The sequence below is a fragment of the Leishmania infantum genome, chromosome 33 (assembly GCF_000002875.2).
Source record: "Leishmania infantum JPCM5 genome chromosome 33".
In the NCBI taxonomy this organism is placed as follows: domain Eukaryota; phylum Euglenozoa; class Kinetoplastea; order Trypanosomatida; family Trypanosomatidae; genus Leishmania; species Leishmania infantum.
Genome location: NC_009417.2, coordinates 208,004 through 230,307, shown reverse-complemented (window position 1 = coordinate 230,307; position 22,304 = coordinate 208,004). Strand labels below are relative to the sequence as shown.

The 22,304-nt window shown below is 54.9% G+C and overlaps 8 protein-coding genes across 8 annotated transcripts; 2 read left to right on the top strand and 6 right to left on the bottom strand.

Moving 5' to 3' along the window:
* Nucleotides 1-1,538: 1,538 nt before the first annotated feature.
* On the bottom strand, nucleotides 1,539-5,747 carry LINJ_33_0700 (conserved hypothetical protein; the record flags this gene model as incomplete). Its single annotated transcript, XM_001468113.1, has 1 exon — nucleotides 1,539-5,747. One exon carries the CDS (start codon nucleotides 5,745-5,747, stop codon nucleotides 1,539-1,541), a length of 4,209 nt encoding a protein of 1,402 aa, XP_001468150.1.
* A 1,779-nt stretch (nucleotides 5,748-7,526) lies between these two features.
* LINJ_33_0690 (conserved hypothetical protein) lies at nucleotides 7,527-7,880 on the bottom strand (the record flags this gene model as incomplete). Its single annotated transcript, XM_001468112.1, has 1 exon — nucleotides 7,527-7,880. The coding sequence occupies one exon, from the start codon at nucleotides 7,878-7,880 to the stop codon at nucleotides 7,527-7,529; it is 354 nt and encodes a 117-aa protein (XP_001468149.1).
* Nucleotides 7,881-9,202: 1,322 nt separating this feature from the next.
* On the bottom strand, nucleotides 9,203-10,672 carry LINJ_33_0680 (conserved hypothetical protein; the record flags this gene model as incomplete). The annotated part of the gene is made up of 1 exon (XM_001468111.1): nucleotides 9,203-10,672. One exon carries the CDS (start codon nucleotides 10,670-10,672, stop codon nucleotides 9,203-9,205), a length of 1,470 nt encoding a protein of 489 aa, XP_001468148.1.
* A 1,040-nt stretch (nucleotides 10,673-11,712) lies between these two features.
* Nucleotides 11,713-12,621, bottom strand: LINJ_33_0670 (conserved hypothetical protein; the record flags this gene model as incomplete). The annotated part of the gene is made up of 1 exon (XM_001468110.1): nucleotides 11,713-12,621. One exon carries the CDS (start codon nucleotides 12,619-12,621, stop codon nucleotides 11,713-11,715), a length of 909 nt encoding a protein of 302 aa, XP_001468147.1.
* Nucleotides 12,622-13,559: 938 nt separating this feature from the next.
* Nucleotides 13,560-13,940, bottom strand: LINJ_33_0660 (conserved hypothetical protein; the record flags this gene model as incomplete). Its single annotated transcript, XM_001468109.1, has 1 exon — nucleotides 13,560-13,940. One exon carries the CDS (start codon nucleotides 13,938-13,940, stop codon nucleotides 13,560-13,562), a length of 381 nt encoding a protein of 126 aa, XP_001468146.1.
* A 419-nt stretch (nucleotides 13,941-14,359) lies between these two features.
* On the bottom strand, nucleotides 14,360-15,643 carry LINJ_33_0650 (conserved hypothetical protein; the record flags this gene model as incomplete). Its single annotated transcript, XM_001468108.1, has 1 exon — nucleotides 14,360-15,643. One exon carries the CDS (start codon nucleotides 15,641-15,643, stop codon nucleotides 14,360-14,362), a length of 1,284 nt encoding a protein of 427 aa, XP_001468145.1.
* Nucleotides 15,644-18,532: 2,889 nt separating this feature from the next.
* LINJ_33_0640 (conserved hypothetical protein) lies at nucleotides 18,533-19,105 on the top strand (the record flags this gene model as incomplete). The annotated part of the gene is made up of 1 exon (XM_001468107.1): nucleotides 18,533-19,105. The coding sequence occupies one exon, from the start codon at nucleotides 18,533-18,535 to the stop codon at nucleotides 19,103-19,105; it is 573 nt and encodes a 190-aa protein (XP_001468144.1).
* Nucleotides 19,106-19,597: 492 nt separating this feature from the next.
* Nucleotides 19,598-22,225, top strand: LINJ_33_0630 (conserved hypothetical protein; the record flags this gene model as incomplete). The annotated part of the gene is made up of 1 exon (XM_001468106.1): nucleotides 19,598-22,225. The coding sequence occupies one exon, from the start codon at nucleotides 19,598-19,600 to the stop codon at nucleotides 22,223-22,225; it is 2,628 nt and encodes an 875-aa protein (XP_001468143.1).
* Between the last annotated feature and the right edge of the window lie 79 nt (nucleotides 22,226-22,304).

Genomic DNA, 22,304 nt, shown 5'->3' with positions numbered 1-22,304 from the left:
AAAAGAGGCGGCCACGTGTCTGGACGCACGCACGAAACCCCCCTCTTTCCTTCTCAGCTAGAGAAGAATCGCGAGGGTGCGCAATCCCTTTGCTTCCCGCGATGGTGTGCCCGCAGAATAGACGCGCACAGCACGCGAGCGCATACGCCAGGTCACACACGCGTGCACCGCGTGACCCACGAAAGAGGCAGGGCGTGGGCAGCGAAAAGAGCACACGGCACAAGAAGGGATAAAAAAGGGAAAAGGGGGAAAGGAGGGAGAGAACGGACAGCCAGTGGGACCAACACGCGAAGGAGTGGTACGGCGCTTCAGGTGACGCCGAGCGGCGGCACCCACAGGTCCGAAGGTGTACTTGCGTGTTTATACAGGGGCACGACGAGGTCGAAAGCAATGGCAAAATGAATTGTGGCGCTAAGGTCCTGCCAAGAAAGAAGACGGCCTTGGAATCGTGCGCAGCACACATGTGCGTCGGCCCATGTGATGACAGGGCCGATGGGGTAGTTACATCTGTCTCACAGTGTGCCACCTTTGGAATCACGGGCAGGGCTGGTGCCCTGCCACAGCCCGAACGAGGACCCCTCGAAGAGGCACACGTGCAAAACGAAGGGTGCAAACGCATGCGCTTCAGGCAGGCGACCCCTCTGCGAGAACCTTCTTCTTTCACACACACACACATACACGCATACACGCGCGCCTACACACAATCAGAGGGAAGAAGGAAGTGGGACACAGAAAGCGCACAGAGAGACATAGGGCGAGGGGGCGAGCAACACGGATAGAGCATGGGGGAGGCGACCCGCTTACGTTAATGAAAGCACAGACTTCACAGGGAAAGAAGAGAGAGAACAACAACAGCAACGACAAAGACAAGAACACATTCACTCTATGATAGTAACTCATCAACAAGTAAGTGCGAAGACAGAAAAAAAGAAGACCTCCCTCAGCACAGATGCACGTGCACCCATGCATGCATGCATGCACTCAAGACCCACAGCACAGCCAACACGTGAGTGCAGTAAAGGGAGAGGAAAAGGGAGATGTCGTTCGCCCACACACGTACAGACGCATAGAGAGACTCCGGCTTCGATACTACTGTGCGGGGGGGCCCCTCCTACTAGACATATAGGCGCCTGTCGAGGTTATGAAAAAAAAAGCACGAGCGCACGCCCTGGTGCGCGCACACGCACTCACATCAACGGCGCCTTTTTTTCTTCTATGGAAAGCAACGGTGTTCCCTCTTTTCCCCCATCTCTCGCTCTCCCTCCTCCAAAAGACGGAGGAGGAGGGGGGCGTCCTTCGCTCCTCCTTTCGCTTGTGTGTCTGTGTGTGTGTGTGTGTGGGTGGGGATGGGAGGGGAAGAGGTTGTGTTTTCGTTGTTCTCATTCCAGCGGACAGCTGCACAAGAGGAGCTCGAAATGCACAAAGACTCCGGGCTCGAACAGCAGCCGCGGTGTGCACCGTCCCGAAGGCACGCGCTAAAGCGGTAAGTGACGCTCTTTTAGCCTGCAGACGTCGCGGCTGCCGCCGCTCAAGCTTCTCTAAAGATGGCGCTGCGTGGTAAAACTGCGAGCAGTGGTCCGGAGCCTCTTGGATGCCATTGGCACGCGGTCAAGTCTTCCGTGCTGAGAAGTCGAGGGGCCGCTCTGGACGGCTGCGCTACCTCGGGCGACTACCGGCGGAGCTGAGGCGGCAGCTGAAGCTGGACGGATGACGGGGGTGGGCCTACCAGCGGTGTCGGGGCTGTTCACTGACTCCTCCAGCAAGGACCGTTGCACTTGGTCGCGCAGACGGAGCAGCTGGCTCAGCTTGTCCTTCATTTCGCGCAGCACCACCTCGGTCTCGTCGTCGTCGTAGTCCGTCGTGCGCTCCTGCGCCTCAATGCTATCTTGAAGGTGCTGGATGTCCTTCACCATGCTGTCGAGCTGCAAGCGCAGCTTTTCAGCGTCCGAGTTGGGCGCCGATGGCGCGGGCGCTGCCGATTGCGACTCCCCCACGAGGTCAGGTGATGTGGCGTCTGAAACGACATCGTAGGACTCATCGCCGTCGGCGGTCTGAGCGTCGGAGTTCAAGCCCGATCTCTTCGCGGCTACAGGAGATCCGCAGTTATCCTCACCCGCAGCCTTGCACACCTCCAGCTTCGCCTCCTCCTCGTCCTTCAACTCATGCGCGAGCGTCTCCGCAATGCTCATCGACTGTGGCAACCCCATAGAGTCACGGCCAGCGCGACGCAGACGGTCCTGCTCCATGCGCAGATGAGTAATGGACTTGCGAGCCTGCACAATACGGTCCTTCAGCTTCGTGATCACCGCCTTCTTCGAGGCGTGCTGCAGGCGCTTCTCCAGGAGCGAGATCTGGAAGCGGTGGTTGTCGATGTGGCTCTGCAGCCGGTGCGCGTCGGTGTTCGCCACCTCGGCGGACAAGGCTTTCTCGCGAGCGCGCTTTGCATCACGGGTGGCAGCCCACGGCGCGTTTGCCTGCACAGAGCCAATGCACTCCTCCAGCTCTTCGAGATCAGAGCGCGACGCTGCCAGGACAGCCATCAGCGTCTCATCATCCTCGTCACCCGCCTCCTCCATCTGGGCCTCCAATGCAGCAATCTCCCTCTTCAGCCGCTCCGCCGCCAAATGCAGACCATCGTACTGCTCCGGCGTGCACATGAACTGGCCATTCGACGCTGGTGTAGCGGAAGCGTCGTGGGCGCCTTCCACAGCGTTTGGCGTCTCCTCCGTGGCAGCAGTGCGCACGGAGGCTGTGACGCGTGCCGACAACTCAGGCGCGCGTGAGTGCGAAGGAGAACTCCCTGCCTGGGCAGGCACCGCGTGCTCCTCCTCTGCAGCTTCCTCCGCCTCCAGTTCTTCAGCTGCCGAGGCGTGAGGGGTACCAGCAGCAGCGGTGTTGTTCGCAGCCGAGTTGCCGTCGTGCAGAACGCGCAGCTTCGCTTGCACCTCCCTCAACTTGCGCTGCAGCTCCTCCTCCATCTCCAGCGCCTCTCGTTCGGCCTTCTTCTGCCGTTCCAGGGCCCTCGCCGCCGCCTCCTGCGCGAGGCGTGCCCGCTCCCGCTGCTGCTCCAGCTCGGCCAAGCGCCTTTCCCGCTGCGCCTTCAGTTGGGCCTCGACCTCGAGGGCCTTGCGCTCCGCCTCCTTGCGAGCCAGTGTGTCTCGGAGCGTGGTCTGCTCTTCTTGTACAGCGGCCAGCTGATCCTCAAGCTGCTCCACCTTCGTGTTGGCATCCGCCAACTGGCAGTCCAGCCTTTTCAATACATCTTGCCGACGGCTTTGCACCGTGGCCACATAACGACGGGCGCGGTCCGCCGCCGAGGACAGTCGATCGTGCAGGGAAGCAAGCTGCTCTAAGCGAGAGGCGGGGGTGGTAGCAGGGGGGTCGTTGAAGGCAGCTGTGAGATCACTCTCCTGCTCCTCCATCTCGGCTTCGTGCTGCTCAACCGCGGCTGACAGCTCATCCTGCCAATGCTGGTCACCTCTCTCTGATAACTCATTGGCCGCCGCATCCGTGGGCGCACCGTAGTGCGCATTGGCTGAGCCATCCGCCTCGCTCTCTGCGATCAGAACGTCGTCCTGGGCGCCGGTCTGCGGCCCCACCGTCGCCGCATCGCCGGACACCACCAGGTCTTCATCCTCATCCTCTACCACCTCGATCACTTCCTCCACTTCCTCGCTGCCATCGTCGACGGCAGCGTCAGCGGAGGTGGTAGTGGCGATGGCGTGGTCAGGAGACGACGAAGGGGCCGGCCGCGCCGCAGTCGCCATCGGCCGCCTCTCCATCATCCGCAGTGCTTCATTCTCCTTGAACTCCTTCAAGGCCTGCTCGATCTCGTCGTCATCAATGTCCTCGACGGCGTTCCCGTTTTTTGAATACTCCGTCGTGTGCTCCGGCGCCTCCGGGTACTGTGGCTGACCGCGCGGCACGGCAAAGTTGGGACCGTTCTTCGATATCGGTGTGTTGCGCTTCAACTCGCGCATGCGCTCCAGCTCCTGCTCCAGGCGCAGCTGCTCGCGGCGGCCACTCGCCAGTTTGCTCTGCATCTCCTGCGCCTTGTCAACGCTGTCTGTCCCGAGCATGCGGCGGCGTAGCAGCGAGTTTTCTACCTTGATGTTGTGGTACGCGTTGGAAAGCTCCTCGAACTTCTTTTGGTCAAAGATCGCCTCGCTTCTCATGTCCGTCTCGCTTGGCATTGCAGGAGGCGCCTCGGGCGCCTCAGGGAGGTGTGACTTTGGAATGGAGAACTCACGAATCGTACGGCCTCCAGGATGGCTCGCCTGGCGCAGAGGCGGAACGTTGTCCGCGGCATGCTGCAGCTTCACCGTTTCGTCTCCGTCGACAGCGCGCGCGGTCGCCTCGACAGCGCCAAAGTAGTCGGCCACCGAGTCACCGCCGTGCTGGCGCATCCGCTGCGCCTTCTTCCCCTTTGCCGGCGTCGCCAGAGCGGGACTGCCCATGAGTCGAATGGACTCGGTGAGGGACGGCTCGGCGTCTACGGAGGCCTTGCGGCGGAGCAGCAGGCGGCTTGCCGGGATGGGGTCTTCTGCGGCGCGCGCCACGGGATCATCGATTGGGATCGCTTTTGGCTCCCCCTTCGCGGTGGTCTGCATCTCCGCCATCTCGACGTAATCGGGAAAGGCCGAGAAGTATAGGAGATAGTCACGGTCTGACATCATGTCCGGCGTCCAGCCAAAGCGGCGGCAAATCACATCCATCGGCTCCCATGACAAGTGCACGCTCTCGTAGCGGCGCCGCAGGAAGTCTTCCTTGGACCAGTCGAGCAGCAGATCAGTGTCTTGCGAGCGGTAGAGCTGCAGGTGCCTGCACGCAGCCCGGTCACGCAAAGAGCTTTTCAGCACTGCTGGGCTGATGCTGTGGGAGAGGTGCGACAGCTGCCTGGCCGTGAGTGGGTAGTCGGTGAGCTGCAGCAACGGCCGTACGCACTCGTTGACAGCCTCTAGGCTGTACCGCCCCGCGGCGCGCGTCTCCTTGCGGAAGCGGATCATGTTGCGCTCCACCCGGCGCAGCATGTCCATGAAGAATGGGTGGCTGCGGATTTCGGCAAACTCATCCTCGTCATCTTTCGGCACTTGGGCCTCCACCTCCGCCACTGTGCGCTGCGCTGTCTCCGGTGCAGGCGAGATGCCGCCCAGCCCACCGCTGGGCGCCTTCGCTTTCGCGGCCTCGCCGGTACTCACTTTCGCCCTCTGCTGCATGTTGCGGACCTCTTCTTTGCTGTAGATGCGAGTCACATCCGTCTCATCCTTGTCCACAGCAGCGGGGGCGGACGAGTGCCTCCACGCCGTGCCTGGGCGCGGCGCCTCATCGGCTGCGTCTAAGATGGGCTTCATGTCAGGCTCACGGAAGTTGCTTGTGAAGGCGATGCGCTGATCCGACTTCTTTTTGAAAAGATCCTCGTACTTGTTCTTGTTACAGCGCTGCACAGGCTCTTCTGCCTCCGCCTCCTCGGTAAACGCATCCACATTTGAAAACTCTGCAGTGCCGCTTACTGGGCTGGCGGAGGCAGCCGCGGCGGTCCGCTGCCCTTGCAGCATCTCCTTACGTGTCGGGTGACGGTGAGCAGCGCTGCGGCTCTCATACGTGTAGGGGCGCTTGTAGTTGCCAAGGTCGTCGGTGTACTTAGACCCGAAAAAGCGGAGTGGTGACAACAATGATGCAGCCGTTGCGCATGACGCCGCAGAAAGGTGGACGGAGCGAGCCGCCAGTTGGGGCGCACCGCGCATCATCTTCGACAAGAGGCGAATGTGATGCAACGAAAAAAAAAAGGCGGGTGGGGAAAGGAGGACAAGGGGGCGAAGGGTGCACTGCTGTGGGCCGATCCCCGTGCACACAAGGTAGGAATAACGTGCTCTGTCCGAGGAGTGGAGGAAGAGAGGAAGGCTGAGAGTGCGGCAGGCAGGAGAGGAGCGCGGAACAGGCAAAGACCAACAAGTCAAAGCGCGGCTGCGTGCTGCTCTTGTGCGGCACTGGTCTATGAAGCGCAGTGGTCAACAAAGAGAGTGGGTGCCGTCTATGGTCGTGCGTGGGTCGGCGGGCAAAGCCGTAGCGAAAAGAAAAGGCCAAGCAATATAAGCAAAGACGGAAAGAAGGAAGGAAACGGAGCCGGTGCGCGTCTATGGTGCCTTTCTTCACGATCTGCCGTCGCTGTTGCGTAACTTCTATGCCCCACCTCCTGCTTGTATGTTCTTCTTACACACACACAGCGTGCCAGCGTCTGAGGACGGGAGACCGGATGATGAGCCGCCTTGGGGGGAGGGAGGGGACGAGGGGACGAGAGGAAAAAAGGGGAGGGCCAACAGGAACAAACAACACACAAGCAAAACTTTCGTCCTTCTGCTTGCGCTCCTGCGTTTACTTCCGCCTTGTTCGGCCTCTCTCACCCGCCACACGCAAACCTGCGCAAGGAGGGGAAGGAGGGGAAGGAGGGGAGGTTGTGGTACCGAGAAAAAGAGAGAGACTAAGGCGCTACACACACGGAAAACCAGAGAAGACTCTCTTGTGGCCTCCTGTCTTTCTCAATAGTGTGGTTTGGTGTTCACGGTGCACGTACTTGTACCCTTCTCGCGCTACTGCTGTAGATCGGATATTCATGTTCATATACATGTCAGTCAGTGTGTGCGTGTGCGTGTTTACACGGAGGGATGCATGTGTACATGAGAGGAAGATCGATATCATGTGGATAACGCCGTGTATGCATCGGAGAAGAACAAAATATAAAATAAAGCACAAGGTCGGAGATTCAAGGGGGAGAAAAGCAAGAAATGGTGAAAGGGCAAGGCGAGAGAGAGGAGGGTTGGGAAGCATAAGTCGAACGCAACAAGCGCAGACATGTGATCGACCCTGGTTGCCTATCCTTTATGTCAAGGGTTCCGCTCCTGGCGGCAGCAACGTGTGAGAGAGGAACACACACTCAGCAGTAGGGTACGAAAATCAATGGGCACAGACGGTCGAGCGTGCACGTGTCCCACGACACAATGCCACGCAAAAGCGCGTTTCAGCTGTCAGTATTAGGTGGTGCACAAAACGCACGCACAAATTCTCGTCTGTGCTGTTTATGCTGTTGCCGTTGTAAGCACTTGCATTCTTCTTCCCTGTTGTGTGGGCTTCAGACCTCGTCTGTACAGAAACGTTGCGGAAAACATCGTCCAGAAAACGTTACATCCGGTAGCATACGTACTGCACACGCACACCGCGTCTCGCATCCCGACGAGAATGAGACAAGCAATGGAGGAAAAAAAAAAGATGCGCTCACGAACGAGAGAGAGAGAGCATCAAAAATACCGCTGCTCTGCCGCCGTCTCTGTCTCACCGGCACCTTCTCCGGGGCATTCACAAGACGAGAGACGCAGATGTCAAAGGAGGAAGACAAAACAAGGACAATGGCCGTGCGTACTGTATCGTGTCGGCACCCCCCCTCTTCTACACACCTGTTTCGAGTCACACAGCTGTGGTGGTGGGAGAAGCAGGGGGCTGAATCATATCGGTATGCGGTGCTCTCGCCACCCTCAGTCCCTGGCTAGTATCTCAGCAAAGTCACGGTAGTGTGCTCGATTCGTTTCTGGGTCAAGCATGGCCATCCACATATTGTCCACTTCTTCACTCGAGAAGCATTCATCGCCTTCCATCATGGCAGCGCGGAGCTCCACCTCTTCCAGGTAGCCCTTCTGCTCCTTATCCAGTGCCTCGAAGGCTCGAAGCAGTGTAACCTCCTCCTCCCGCACGCACACTGACGGAACGAAGTTGACAAGACGCTCTGCAGAGAGGCGTACAGGGCCGTCGTCGCTGGCGGGCGTTGTTGCGGCGAAATTCTCGGCCGCAAACGCATGAAGAGTCGGTCCACCTAGCGTTCCTGTCATCATTGCATCCACTAGAACGTGCCCCAGCTTGCGACGGTCGACAAACCCGGTTGAGGGACCGTCGTCTTCGACGAGCTCCACGATTGAGGCTGCTTGCTGATTTGACACATTTAGACCCAAGGCCCGCGCGAGGTACCCTACTTGCAGCGTGGGAAACAACTGCTCTGTCGTTAGGTTTGACGAAGGTGACGGCGAGGCAACAGAAGCGCACCTCGACGAGCTCCCTGCGGCTTCTGTCACCGGCAGAGTGGACGAATTCATAGCGCATATGGCCCGTGCGATTTCTTCAAACTGCTTGTGGCACTTGGCACGTCTGTTTGCCGAACGCTGCTTCCCACCCAAGTACGCGATGGGGTCGGGTAGCGCGGCTGCGGCGGCGTCCGCAGCAGTAAAGTGATTTCGGTTGTTCTTCGACGGCCCGCCTGTGGTCGAGCTATGACCTTTGGAGCCCTTCACAGAGCCTTGAGCCTTTGCTGAGACGGACATCGCGCTCGGGACGAGTTGGCTCAGGCAAGTGTCACAAATAAAAGGACCACTTGGCACAGAGAAACCTTAACGCCTAGCAGCCCGCCTCCCTTTCTTGTTGTCCTTCTCGCTCGACACAGAGTAGCAGCGGAGGAAAAGGGCCAGATGATACACGTGATGGCGGCGGTGTTGAGAGGAGAAGGCAATGGAAAGAAGCAGAAAACAAGGAAGTGCGGAACAGAAGAGAGGTGCAGGAGCAGAGAATGGTGTGGATAGGCAAGTAGCACATGGATCAACGGTGCATATAAAGGAAGCGGGGCAGTCGCTACTGCCACTTGTTTTCTCAATGTGCATTCAGTATGGCACACATATATACACGCAACCGCGAAAAAAAAAAGCAGCGCTCACTCTTGCGCTGAAGTCGTTCCTTCGGCGCGAGCACTGCGTGGCTTCTCTCTCTAGTTGTCTTGAGTTCGATGTTATGTCTGGATGCAAGCAGGGTAGAAAAAAAAGGAAGAGGGTGCAGGCATGGGTACGCATATATATATATATATATGTATGTGTTGGTGTGCGAGGGGCGGGGGAAGAGATGGAGGGAGGTATGCGGCACCTACATGAAACCCGCAGCTATTCCTTTCGCGCGTGTATGTCTCACCCGTGTTTTTCTTTCATCTCACAGAATCTACAGTAAAATCAGTCTCTGGCGCGGTCCATGACCTGCAAGAGAGAAGGGAGACGCACACAGTCCGGAACGACGTGCATACATGATTTTGCAGGTGTCTTATGGGTAGCAGCCGCCCAAGGGTCTCCCCCTCTCTTCTGCCTTTTACCGTGCGTGCACGTTTCCACGTTGGACGGCGTCACAGTACGAACATCTTCACCAGAAGCTTCGAGGTTCGCGCACAGGGCGATGCATACTGCTGACGCAACGACGGCGAGCCACCATAGATGACCTCCGCGAGGCAGTACATGGCTGCAGTGATGAAGGAAAAGCATGTGATGCTGTCGCGAGCGGTCAGCGACGCTGCTTGCTTCGTTGACAGTCTCCCACTTCCCGCGGCACCGGGAGCGCTGTCGCCGTCCAATGTAAGACAGAAGACGAAGATGTCCCTGAGCTGCTCTCGTGAAATCAGCGGGAGTAAGTGATGCTGTCGAGCACTCTCCACGAAGGCGTCAACGCTCATGCGGGCATCTTCGGCGCGGCTTGTAGGAAGGCACCGCACCGCGTGCCGAAAGCACCGTTTCAGCCGCGGCGTGAATTGCTGGGCAACCCTTTGCACTCCCGCATCGCTGCCGTATGCTGCTACAATGTCGGCAAAGGGCGGTAACGGAGAGCATACACCTGTTGCTGTCGTCGGCAAATCTGATGCGGCTAGTGTGTTAGGTACTCCTGCTCGTGGGGATAGAGCACTTGGGTCGAAACAAGCAGCCTTGCCGTCAATCAAGAGGGTGCGAGCGGCTTTTCGACGGCGAATGCAGCGTTCCACGGTGGGCAAGAAGTGTTCCGAGAGGTAGGCGCAGAAGGCCTCGGGTGCAGCAGCGCCTTCCTGTCCGTTGTGGACGGCGGCGCGAAAAATGACGTAAAGCACGCGTGGGAACTCCGCCTTCGTAATTGCTCGGAGCCGTTCATGTACAAACAAGTCCCTCCGCGCGGTAACCGGCTGGAACAGAGAGTCGCCGTCGAAGACACGCGGAAGCAGCAAGGTACTGCCGTGACGCCGATCTGTGCGTTCGCGGCCGCCAGTGGAAGGCAAGTCGCGCAGGGCCGTCATCCACAACAACTCTGGAAGGAGAGGACGACACCCGCGATCGAGAGCGCCGTCACGTGCCATTGTGGTGAACTGAGGCAGGTGCATTGTCGGATACAGCAGTTTGGCGTCCGTTACATGCAACGCTGCGTAGAAGTCGAACACTTGCTCCACACGGGGAATCAGGCACCGTATTGCGTCTCTGGCAGTGAATCCGTCGCCACCTGCTGCGTCCCTAGCAGCTGAGCACTGTGTGGACAGTACGGAGGGATACGTTGTTTTGTCCGTGCCTGTTGACCGAGGTGTCGCACCTTCAGCTAAATTATTCGCAGCTCTGGCAACTGCAGCACACATCAGCTGCTCGCTTGCAAAGCCAGCTGTTTCCTCGGCCTCCTGGAGCTCTTCTGTGCGGATCGCGCGCTCGCATGCTCGAGTGAGAGTCCGTTTGGCCGGATCCAGACGATCCATGCGGGTTACCGAGTCCTCTTTGCAGGTGGCGAGAAACTGCTTTGCCTCGTTGAGAAGGCGTTGCACCTCCGCACGCATGCGTTCCAGCTCGGTTTCCAGTACCTCTTTCAGCATTGTCACCTGCCTTCGGAGATCGCTCGCCTCATCCTGCAACTGCGAAATGCGGGCCTCCGCGGACATCTAGCAACCCACAGGCCATTTAGCGCAGATGTGAATGTGGAGAACTGAAAAAAAAAAAGAAATACAAAAGACAGGCGCGCGATGGCATCGATAGCGTCTGTGATAAGAACGGTAGTAGGGAAAGGAACAGAAAATGAAAATTCACTTCGAATCTAGAAGCTGGGAAAGGAGTAAGATATGTCCTCGCCTACGCCGCACCTTTTGTCCACATCGTCGAAAAAAGCGCTCCGAAGCTCGAGAAGGGCGGTTTTGTGGTATTCACTGTGACGTGAGAGCTGAAGCACATGTGAGAGTTTCCGAAAGAGATCATCCATGTCAAGAGAGGAAAGAGGCGCGAGAAGTTGTTTAAAGAGCGTGCTTCAAGTTGGAGAGTTCAGCCTCATCAGTATTACCGAGTGACCTTTCTTTATGCATCATTGGCCTCGACGGAGGTATTTGGAAGCGTAGTATATCCTGCGAGAACGCTGACCAGTTACACCGTCCGCCGCATTAGCCCTCCCTCAATCAATCAATGAGTTCAGCGACACCTCGTCAGCTGGCCTACTCATGGCACTCAGAATGCGCCACCGCCACGCCCCTTTTTTGTTTGTTTCGTTTGCGGCTTGCTTTCAATTTGCGTTTTGCATTCCGGTGGTGTGGATTCTTGGGTAGCACGAACTCATAAAACAGGGCAAATCGAACGCCTGATGTCACCATCAAAGAGAAACAAATACATCGAACGCAGAAAACCTCACACATGCCCGAAACGTCGAAAAAAAAAGCTCACAAAAGAGATTGTTGCGCTTGACACAAAAGCACAAGGAAAGCCTGACCGGAATCACTCATGCACGTAGCCGCGGCCGGGAGCTGGTGAAGGTAGCTCTCATCTTTGCCTCCTCTTTCCTAGCGTCGAAACTGAAGGGTGAAACACTTGTTCAGAAGGGGCGCACAGTAACAATGAGCCAGAATAGCTCACGTAAGCCTTAAAGACATCTTTAAGAAAACATGATCTCGCCGCTGTACATCTCTGTGCCCTCTACGGTTGGTCCCTCACGCCGAGCCTTGGTTTGTTTCATAACGTGCTGCAAAACGCCATTCTGAAGAATGCCGATCCGCAAGGACATGAGTTTGATCTCGGCCTGCACCTTGACCACCGCTTCCTTCACCTGAATGAGCGGAGTCGTATCAGATATCTTGGCCTGTCTTTCTGCAATATCGCGCTTCGTCTGGTCCAGAAGCTCACTGATCTGGTTCAGCTCCACCGTCATCTGCTGCACGGTTTGCTGCGCCACGTTAGCTGAATCACGCGAGGTGTTGAGTTCGCGCAACTTCACGCGATAATCCTCCACCTGATCAGAAAACTGCTGTGCCAGCGTTTGTTCCCGCTTTTGTATCCGGTCGCGTGACTTATCCATGTCACCGGCAAGGCGTTCAAGCATCTGCTTGACATCGGGGTACATGTTCTCTACAGCTTTGAGCAAAACCGTGGCGCTCTCAATACGCGAGCGCCAGTCGTCTAGGGAAGATTGGCGCACCTGAAGCAGCGGGGCAACGCGCTCCACCTCCATCTTCCACTCTTCGGCATCTACCTTGGGCGTCGGAGGACGGTCCGCGTCGCTTTTGGCGCTTCGATTCCCACTAACAGCGCCCACATAAACCTCGTCGTCGTCGTCGCTGTCGATAACGACATTATCCTCAATCTCGTCCTCACCCTGCTCGTCCTCGGCGTCTGCGACGGCGGCCAGCTCATCGTATCTCCCTACCTGCCCGTAATCGATCGGCTGAAAATCGTAGCCAGTGCTAGAGAGTGCTGCATTCACAAGAGCAGATAGAACAGCCAAAACTGCCTCGCCGCTGCCCTGCTTGAGGCGGGTTGGTGCGATGTTTGCGATTGCGATGTTCATCGAGCGCAGCTCTGCCAGGATCGTCGTCGAAGAGGCGTTCGGGTCATCGAATTGCCCGGGAGCATCAAACTGGTGACCACACAACTTCATGAGCCACACACACAAGGAGGTAAAATAGTAAAACTGGGCGTTCGGGTTGTCTATTGATGAAGGACCTGAAAAGTAGTACGGGTTGAGAGGGCTGAACGGTGGCTTGAAGCTGCGGCAGAAATTGGTTTCGTAGTCGAGCATTCGCAGCTTGTCGATGATGTCACTCATGGTTCTGTCATCCACGCCGAGTCCGTTTGTTGGCCCAGTTGCGTCCTCCACAGGCTGCTTCTTTGGGGCGGTCGCTTCCTCGGACATTGCTACAGAGGGGAAAGATCCCTTGAGAGTGATATTCAAACCATCAACTAAGCGAGCACACTACGCAAAGCAGTAGAGACACGAGGTGTAGGGAAAAGAGTACAGCTGAGACAACAATGCACATTCTTTGCCAGGCTTCTGCATTACTTCCGCAACAAGCGCATCGCGAACGCAGCTTTTAGCGACGAAGCATAAGAGATGCGGCAATCACCAACAACAGGAGATTGGGCAACGTATCATCTGTATATTTTTCTTGGCGTTCCAAGTGCTGGAGAAAGAAAAAATGCTATTTGCATGCAAACTAGGCAGCATACGTACTGCATACATCATCCTTGACCTGCAGCTAAGGCGCACTGCTCACGCGGTCACTTTTTTGCTGTATTTACTCTGCTTCGCACAACACACACAAAAAACTAGTATACATCAACGGAAATTTCTGACACTACATAGAGAACAAACTGCGTCTGCTGGCTTAGAGCTTTCAATAAAAGCCACGCTATCAAACGGCGTTGAACCTCCTTTTGATTTTTATCTTCATAGCGAAGGAGGAAATGGTAAAAGAAACGCATTCCCCATATCAACTACATCTGTGCTCACTCGTCATCTTGGTACTTGGAGAAGAAAAGCTTGTAGTTCGACACGAAATCCTGCTGCAGTGCGCCTCCATGAGAAGAACTGGAAGCCTGGGACGATATAAGCGTCCAGCCGCCCTCTTCCTCGAGCGCGTCCAGCAAAAGAACAATCAAGCGCGACACACCCTCGAGGTCGCAGAACTGGTTGTCCAGTTTGATTCTCCAGTGATCAGGATTCGACAGGTACTCGAACTTTGGCTGGTTACTGCGGATGCTGCGAGTCGAAGTTGTCGAGTCAGGAAGCACCTCATTGAGTCGTTCAATGGTGCTCTCTTGCACCGGCCCGAGAATTTGAATCTCGGGGCAGTTAAAAGACATGTTGACGATCATATTGCGCGACATTGTGAAAGAGATGGGCTCGTGGATTTTGATATAATCCTTTGAAGACGCAGCGATTTGGGGGGCTGTTTTTTCGGGGAGAGAATGGTGGTCACAATGAGTGTGCTTCGTGGCCTAGACACGATCATATCAATAAAAAGGCGGGGAATGTAAGCCGGAGAAAAATCGGAAAGAGCCCTCTCAAGAAAACTCACGAACGCCAAGGTCAAGTGCTCTGTAGGTGGTTGTCAGCAAGGCGTCGTAAAACACGACTAGTAGAAAAGCGACAGCGCCGAAATTGCTGTCATTCACTTTTCGATTTTCTTCTAGTACAGTTCTTGGTATTTAAAAGAAATACGGCAGCTGGTGAATTGTGCTCCGCTAAAGCATTCAGTTGCTCGCTGTGTATAAGGGTGGTTTCCAACACGTTGCCGGGTGCTTGCTTATGATGTAAAAAACTGCAACGTTTTCACCCACGATGAGCAACTTCCACGCAGCATGTCGATGATGATGCGCTCATTATCGCTCTTTGCAGCCCCATTTCTGATTAGGGTAGCCACATGCAACGCCTCCACCCATCGGCTCTGAGAAATGAGTGTGCTCGCGAGTCGGTCGAGATTGGTTATGCTGTTCACGAGTGATGGTGCCATCACAGTTTTCGACGATGAAGCCAACATCGAAATAGATGACAGGAAAATGGGTATTTTCAAATCGTAGTCAGCGCAGAAGGCAGATATCAACTTCTGCAATTTCCTGTCCTTCACCAAAGCGGCGTTCTCACAGACAACAGATTCAAACCGAACAAGATCGTCCTTTGTCAAAGTTTCATCAGACGACACAAGCAGGCGGCAAGCTGTTTCGAAAAGCCTTACAGATACTGCAGTGGGGCCGAACGAGCACAGCAGCTTCAGACAGTTCATGGTAAGACTGCAGTCGCTTGTTGCTATGGCGCAGTGAAGAAGTGAGCGGACCAGTGACGGTGATGTGCGAAATCCCAGTTCGCACCGGCTCTTTTCGATTACGTTCTTGTACGCTTGTCCGTCGTGTACAAGTCGAGCAATTCTGTATGCGTAGAGCTTCCGTTTCGTCTCGCCATCGACGAGCTGCTCTAGATCGTGTAGGATTCTCACCGCTTCTTTCCAGTCCCGCTTTAAAGGATATGCACGAGCGACAGCAGAAATAAATCCACAGTACGTTGCCCTTTCCTCTTCCGGTAGAAAAGCTGGATTTGATGCCATTTGGTGGGTATCGTTGCGCTCCCTTGTACTTAGCAACGAGGTATTACTTAGAGCAAGGCCTTTTTCGCTCGGTGCAACGTCATGTCGACACTGAAGAAAGTCTGCTAGTTTCAGTGTCTGCTGCCAAAGCCCTCTGGCTACAAGGCATTGACCCAAAACTTCACTCAATTCGCATGCAACTCCGCTTTCTTTGTTGAGCTCGAGGAGTTTAACGGCCGTCTGCCACTGGCCGTGATTCACGAGTGCCTTGAGAATAAGCGCTGTTGTTGGCACAGCTTCAGCATCAAAAATGGATGCCCATCGTTTGAGTTCATTTGTGTTCCCTACGTGCTGGGAAAAAAGCAGTCCAATTCTTTGTGAGTGCTCAATGTCTAATGGAGAACCGCACTCCAGGAGGGCACGCCGGAAATGCTTTAGTGCATTTTCCCATGTGGCTGCTAGCAGGTGCGAGGATGATGTGAGAGACTTACCAGTAGTGCCAAGGAACATGTGCCTTGACGCCGTCCGCACTCTTCCGCACACTCTACATCAAAAGGGCCAAGCTTGTGTTTTTCGATGGAAGCATGTAACCGATCATGAAAAAAAGATGGGAGAAAGGATAACCGGAGAAAATTCAATGCAGCCCAGCAGAGCTGTGGGGGCTGCTTCACATGTATTTGCGTGTATCACGGCGGGGGTATAGCTAGCGTACATGCGCCTTTCGCCATGGCGCGCAAAAGAGGAACGCTGAGAACTTCAGGAAGAGTTTTCATGGAGCGCAATGCGAACCGATACCTGCCTCCCCATGGACTTTAGTAATGCTGATTTGGCAAGCGGCACCGAAAAGATGCGCGATCTCATAGTCACTATAACACCTTAGCAGGTGTTTTTATTGACTACGGTTTTGCCATAATTCTCCCCTGGGCAGCGATCTCCCTCTCTTTGGGCGCCGTACCACCGTAGACAAGAGAGAACAATCGTGTTATTTTCGAGTTTTCCCTGACTCAGGGGACCGGCTAACTAGGACTTTGCTTGCGTGCCGCGCTAAATTGTTTGCCATTCACACACAACTCTTGGGGTAGAGTGGGGATGTGTGAAAGGATGCACTTGCACGGCTCCTCGTCACGTTCTGCAGAAAGTGTTGCTGCATGCTGCTTCGAATACAAGACTCGGGGGGGGAGAGACAGAACCACGCATGTGTACTCCCTTTCAGTGCGCTCTATTGACTCAGCAGGTAACTTCCCTCCGGCGCTTTTCAAACTAGAAGGGAAACCGGAATCTGAGCATGGGCTGCAAAACTCTCATCGTTTCTGCTACAATCCTTTCTGGTCACCAAAGCAGAACTGAGCTTTAAAGGATAGCCAAAGCGTGTGACCTACACGCACTCGTCTGCTCCTTGTCCTCGGCGGTGATGCCGCTTTACCTCCCCGGAGTGCAGGTTGCACCTAAGAAACTGTCATTGTTTTGAGCCCCTGCAATAGATCACGACAAATTGCGCATAAAATTCAGCAAACCCCTTTCACTGATTCATCCTAGGTTACACTGGCACGATGAGAACGGCATCCGTGTATTTTCGCTGCTGTGTGAAAGATTTTTCCCATCCGTCTCACACGCACGACTATCATCTTGCTAAACGAACCCCCCCCATTCAGTGCTTCATGGTACAAAGCACCCTTAGTCTTTGTTCCTTCGTGTGGGCCTACCATGCAGATTTTTTGTGCTTTTCTACTGCTTGTGCCCCAGTTCATACACTTGTAAACTGCTTCATCTCCCACATGGTCGTTACAGCTGCAGCTCCACAGTCTTTCTCCTTCCACCTCACGTTTGCTCATGCTTCGTTCTCTTTCTAGCATGTACAAGAGTCTTCTTTAAAGTGTGTGCAACGGCTTCGTGCACAGACGTACTCAAAATGTAGTGCCGACGTTTAGTTTCGCGGTAACTCTAAACCTCATTGGGCATCTTTTCGCCTCATGCGCCGGTAACACAATAAATACTGTGGCGTCACTGGGACAAGTGACTGGTCTGGTATGACAGTATGGATGAGATGCCGAAAAGCCACCTATACTGTAAAAACTAACTCCATACACACGCGGCCGCGAAGATGCAACTCAGTTTTGGCTCTTATACTTGCGCCATTCCCAATCAGCTCAAGGCTCAGTACACACGCCGACTCTCTCTGGGTGGAGGCGAAGCCGCCCGCCGCTCTCTATCCCTGCCAAATGCGGAGCCACCTCTGGTGGTGACAGGGTGAGGCGCCTACGACCTGGGGCGAGGTGAGAGCGATGTGTCGCTGCTGGTGTCGGATAGCAGGTCTTGGACGGCGTTGCGTCTGAGCGACCTGCGACCGTGGGCACACGTGTGCCATCCACATGATGGGCAGAGTGTCCGCGTCGCTGGAACGCACCCCACCACCCGACCCTCGCACTGCCCGCTGGTGTGGGGAGCCCGAGGCCCCTCCGAGGGGGCTGCATCACGTGGCGACCGGCATGATGTGGGAGCGGCTGTGAGGCGACCTGCGCGATGCGGCGGCGGTGGTGGTGGTCGGGGCTTGAGGCGGAGGCGGTGCTGAGATGACTGGGCCGACGCATTGCTGTACCGCGTGCGCGCACCGCTGCTTCGCAGGGCGGGATGGGGCCTGCGACATGCCGGGGTGGGGTGGCGCTGGAGCTCGTGCTGGACGGCAGAGGGCGGGCACACTTTGTAAAGGAAAAGTGTGCATATGGTCGTGAAGTCACCTATTATTTTCTAATAGAAGGAGTGATAGATTGAAAACAGGACCTGTACATGATATCTTAGAGGAGAATAGTGTTTTGTAGTCAACGGTTGTGGTTTACACCGGCATTAGAAGCCCTGATCAGGGGTACAGTCATCCCACTAACTGTGAAAGCCGGCACGAATGAGAAATCGTAGCATATTATAGGTGGTACTTTACTCCAACTTTTCGGATTTTTCGTAAGCAAGTATCAGTGGCAAATATGCATAAAGTGATAAATCTTGTGCGTGATCTGAAGCTGCTGCGCTCCTGGACTGAAGATATCGTTTAGTGCTCACCTGGTAGTTGTCAGAGTTGAGTGAGCTGCTTTTGTAAGAGGACAAGGGAACAGGGCATAAAAACGTGTTTGCTCTCTTCGGTTATCTGGCGCGCGGACATGCGAAACGGCAACGTAAACGCCTTTGTCGCTTTTCGCGTCTCTGCTTTCCAAAGCAGCTCAGAGTTTTTTAGTCTGTATAGCCGCTTGTGGCTTCCATCTCGAGGTATCCTCAAAGACGATTTCTTCTTCGATATCCACTTTTTCTTCTTTCTTGCTTCCTTGTCGCTTTATTCACTCCGTCGTTTCTTCACAGTGCGGGCTGCTCACGTAGCTCTATTTTCTGTCGCGCTTAGTAGCAGGCGTCGAAATGCGCTACACAGCTAGATTTCTGGATCAGACTACGGGTCCGCACAAAGCATACAAGTACACGTACATGCCTGACCCGCGCAAACTCGCACCTATCGAAACATCAATGCGCTCCGAGGTACTTCCGGTTGTGATTCGCCCACCGACATCGTACGTGCCGAATCATGAGGTGTTTTTAGAAAAAGCCGATGTCCATCGCCTAGCGCCAACAAGCGATTTCAAAGCAACATTCAAAGACTGGAATGACTTGATGACGTGCAGCAAGCGCGAGCTTCGCACGCGCGGTGTACCACTTCTCACGCGCCGTGCTATCCGCGCTGCAGTGCTTGCTTTTCAAAACGGTAATCCTCCTGAGCGCTTCGACACGAAGGAGGAATGGCTGTACTACAAACAATTCAAGACCAAAGACTATAGCTACCGTGTAGTGCCGGAGCTTCCAGAAAAGTACCGCCCTCATCAGAATGGCATTGATCAGGCTCCGGTTCCTAACTATAGTGAAATCAACCAGATGCCGCAATGGGCCATAGAGGAAGAGAAGCGCCTTGCTGAGAAAGGCAGCGCAGCAAGCAAGTAGCCCTCTTCACATGATTGCCATCTTTCTTTTTGGTGTCTTGAGAGTTAGAGAGTAAGACAGGATAAAGAACAACGAAGACACGGGCTGACCTCCTTTTTTTTCCTGTATTGAAAGCTAGGCGTGAGGCAGAGTGAAAAGTACTGTGCCTCTAACTGATTGTGAATGATGTTGCTCAGCAGCTCAGAGCACCAGTATCTGTCGTCTGTGAGAGTCATTTTTGTCCCTGCTTTTGCAGACTCTGTTTCCGAGCATTTGTGCAAGTGCCGAATTCGTCGCACTGTGATGCAAACATGAGATGGAACCTCTATCCGCGTTCATCTAACTTTCCTGTCTTTTTTTCCTCTCTGCCTTTTGACAGAATTACTGCTTATTTTTCTGTCGACCTTTAGAACGTACTACTTCTTTTATTGTAGCTGCCGAAAGCCCGTTGGCGGAGTCTTGTGAATTTTCATAGAAATACTGAAGCGACCATAGGGGAAAGTATTCGTGAAAATGCGGTCCCCCAATGACAGCGTCGCTTACGAAAGCGACAGCGACGTTTCTGAGATGGACCCCGAATCAGATGTTCTAGCACCAGTGCAGCGCCGTATCGAGGAGCAGCTGCGTAAACACTTGCAGGAGCTATCGCAACAGATCCATGAGACGAACAATGAGCTATCAGGTGTAGAAAAAGAGCGCGAAAGCTGCGGTGTGGATCTCTACAATGCCCAGCAGCATCTGGCAACGCTGCAAAAAACCCTGGAAGGGTACCACGAAAAACATGCCGCGATTCAACAGCAACATGAAGACAAGCTGCGTGCGCGCGAGGAGCTGTCTTCTGCAGCAGAGAGCGCACAGAAGAAAGTTGATGATATGCAGAAACAGTACACCCGCTATCACAACGAGCTGGCTAAGCTGACGGAGACGCTGATGAAGGTGGAGCGGTTCAATCAGGAGTTGAAGGATGAGGTGGAGCTCGAGCGTCGCGCCGCCCACAAGACTGAGGATGATATCACTAACTTGGAAAAGGCAAAGCTGCGACAGGACTCACTCATTCTCTCCATGCAGAAGCGCATCGAGACACTAGAGAACGAGAGCGCGATGCTAGATGAGCAGATAGGCAGCCAGCGTGAGGAAACCAAGCGCGCGCGCGAGACATTGGCCGATGCCGCGTCGGAGATGGAGGCCATTGTTATGGAGAAGAAGCAACTCGTTCAGCAGTGGCGAAGCTCTCTTATTGGCATGCAGCGACGGCAGGATGCAGTGCGGAAGACAGAAGAGGCGCTGCAGCAGCAGAAGAATGAACTGCTTGTGCTCGAGAACGAGATTACTGGCTACCGTCACGACATTCGCACGTCGCAGGCAGAGAACACCAAGCTCACTGCGTTCATGTCTCGCATTGACAACGAAATTATCATCTTGGAAAGGCAGATGGACGGACTTCTGCTGAAGAAGGAGGAGGCCACTAAAGCCTATGCGCTTTTGGAGCAGAGCATCGCCAGCTCAGTCGAAGAGCGCAAGGCCGTCGAACAGAAAATGAAACTCAAGGCAGCTGAGCTATCGGAGGTGGAAAAGCAGATTGCGAAGCACGCCAAAGCCATCGTTGAAATGGAGAACGAAATGCTGGTGCATCTGAGCAGGGAATCTACGTTGAAGCAGGAGAGCAAAGGCGCACTGCAGGAAATCCGAAAGATCAAGGAGTCGATCCGCGCAAAGGAGCAAAAGGTGACTCAGATGGAGAACGAGCTGGCACGAATCCGTGTGGATACACTGCAGTCGAAAGCCTACAACGAAACGCTCGCAACCACTCTGGCGGACCTCGAGAAGGAGCTGCAGTCACGTAGTGCGATGATAGAAAAGATGCAGGCTGACATCCGCCGTCGCAACAATGAGATCGATCGCAAGCAAAATCAGCTTGACCAGCTCAATCACCAGTACGAGCAGATTCTAGCAGCGCACAACGATTTGCAGGGCGATCATGTCGGGCCCCTCGAGGCGACGATCAACAGTCTTTCCAGGGCCATTGCCACCAAGTCTAGCGAGAACGAAGCACTGCAGCAGGAGTGGATCCGGTTGCAGACCGAGTTGGTTAACTACAAGAACAACATGAACGACATCAACGAAGCCATCCTCGATGCTCAGGCAAAGGCGACCATCCTGAAACAGAAAAAGGATCGCCTTCTCGCCAACATCAGCGAAGGCAAGCAGCAGGTTGCGAATTTGCAGAACAAATCGAACGCAATGCATCTAGAAATGAAGCGGGTAAACACATTGCTCAGCCAAAACAACGGTGCGCAGCAGAGTGCCTCTGACGACGTGTTCTTCCTTGAAAAAGACCTGGTGCGCCGACTCGAGGAGAGGAAGCGTGAAGCAATTCAGCTTGAGAAGAAGGTGGAGGACATGCGCCAGAGCAAGTCTGACATCGTTGAGCAGATCCTCTCGTGTGAGCGGGACATCATGTTCTGGGAGCGGAAGCTACAAGTTGCGCGGGAGACAGAGATGGCGCTAGACCCTACAATTGGGTGCGCCGAGATGGAGAAGATGAAGAAGGAGATCACGTTCATGGAGCAGCGCATGTCGCAGCTGCAGCGCGAGCAGAAGTTTCTCATCGAGGAGATGCAGAAGATGATCGACCACCGCGATATCATTCGGACCAAAGGCAAGGCAATCCAGATCGCGTCGCAGAAGAACAAGAACGGCGTGACTAGGCTCGCCGTGGAGAAGGAGAACATGCGCCTCTTCAAGGAGCTGAATGCAAAGCGGCAGGAGTCGCGCAGGAAGGAAAAGCTGGTCAAGGAGAGCATGGCAGAGATGGACCGCATTGCAGCGGACGTGGACCGCACCCAGCACGAGATACAGAACCTAGACGCCCAGATCGAGGATTTGCAGGGTCAAATCGCCGCAGCTAAGAAAGAGCGCAATCGCGCTGAGGACGAGAAGCGGCTGCGGCAGAACAACCTTCAACGGCTGCGAGACGCCGAAGCAGGCGCGTACCGGCTCATGTGCTACCCGGAGGAGGCTGCGACAGAGGCGGCGCGGCTGGATGAAGGCCGCCGGGCGGTTGTGAATATCATGGAGGAACTATCGGCGCAGTTCCCGGACCTTGCTCCGTCCTTGCAGGACCTCATGACAAGCGTCTAACAGAGCCGTGCGTCGACGAGGAGAGCTCACACAAGAGGTGAGATGCTGTGGCTGCCGAGGTGGCGGTCCAGCCACCACA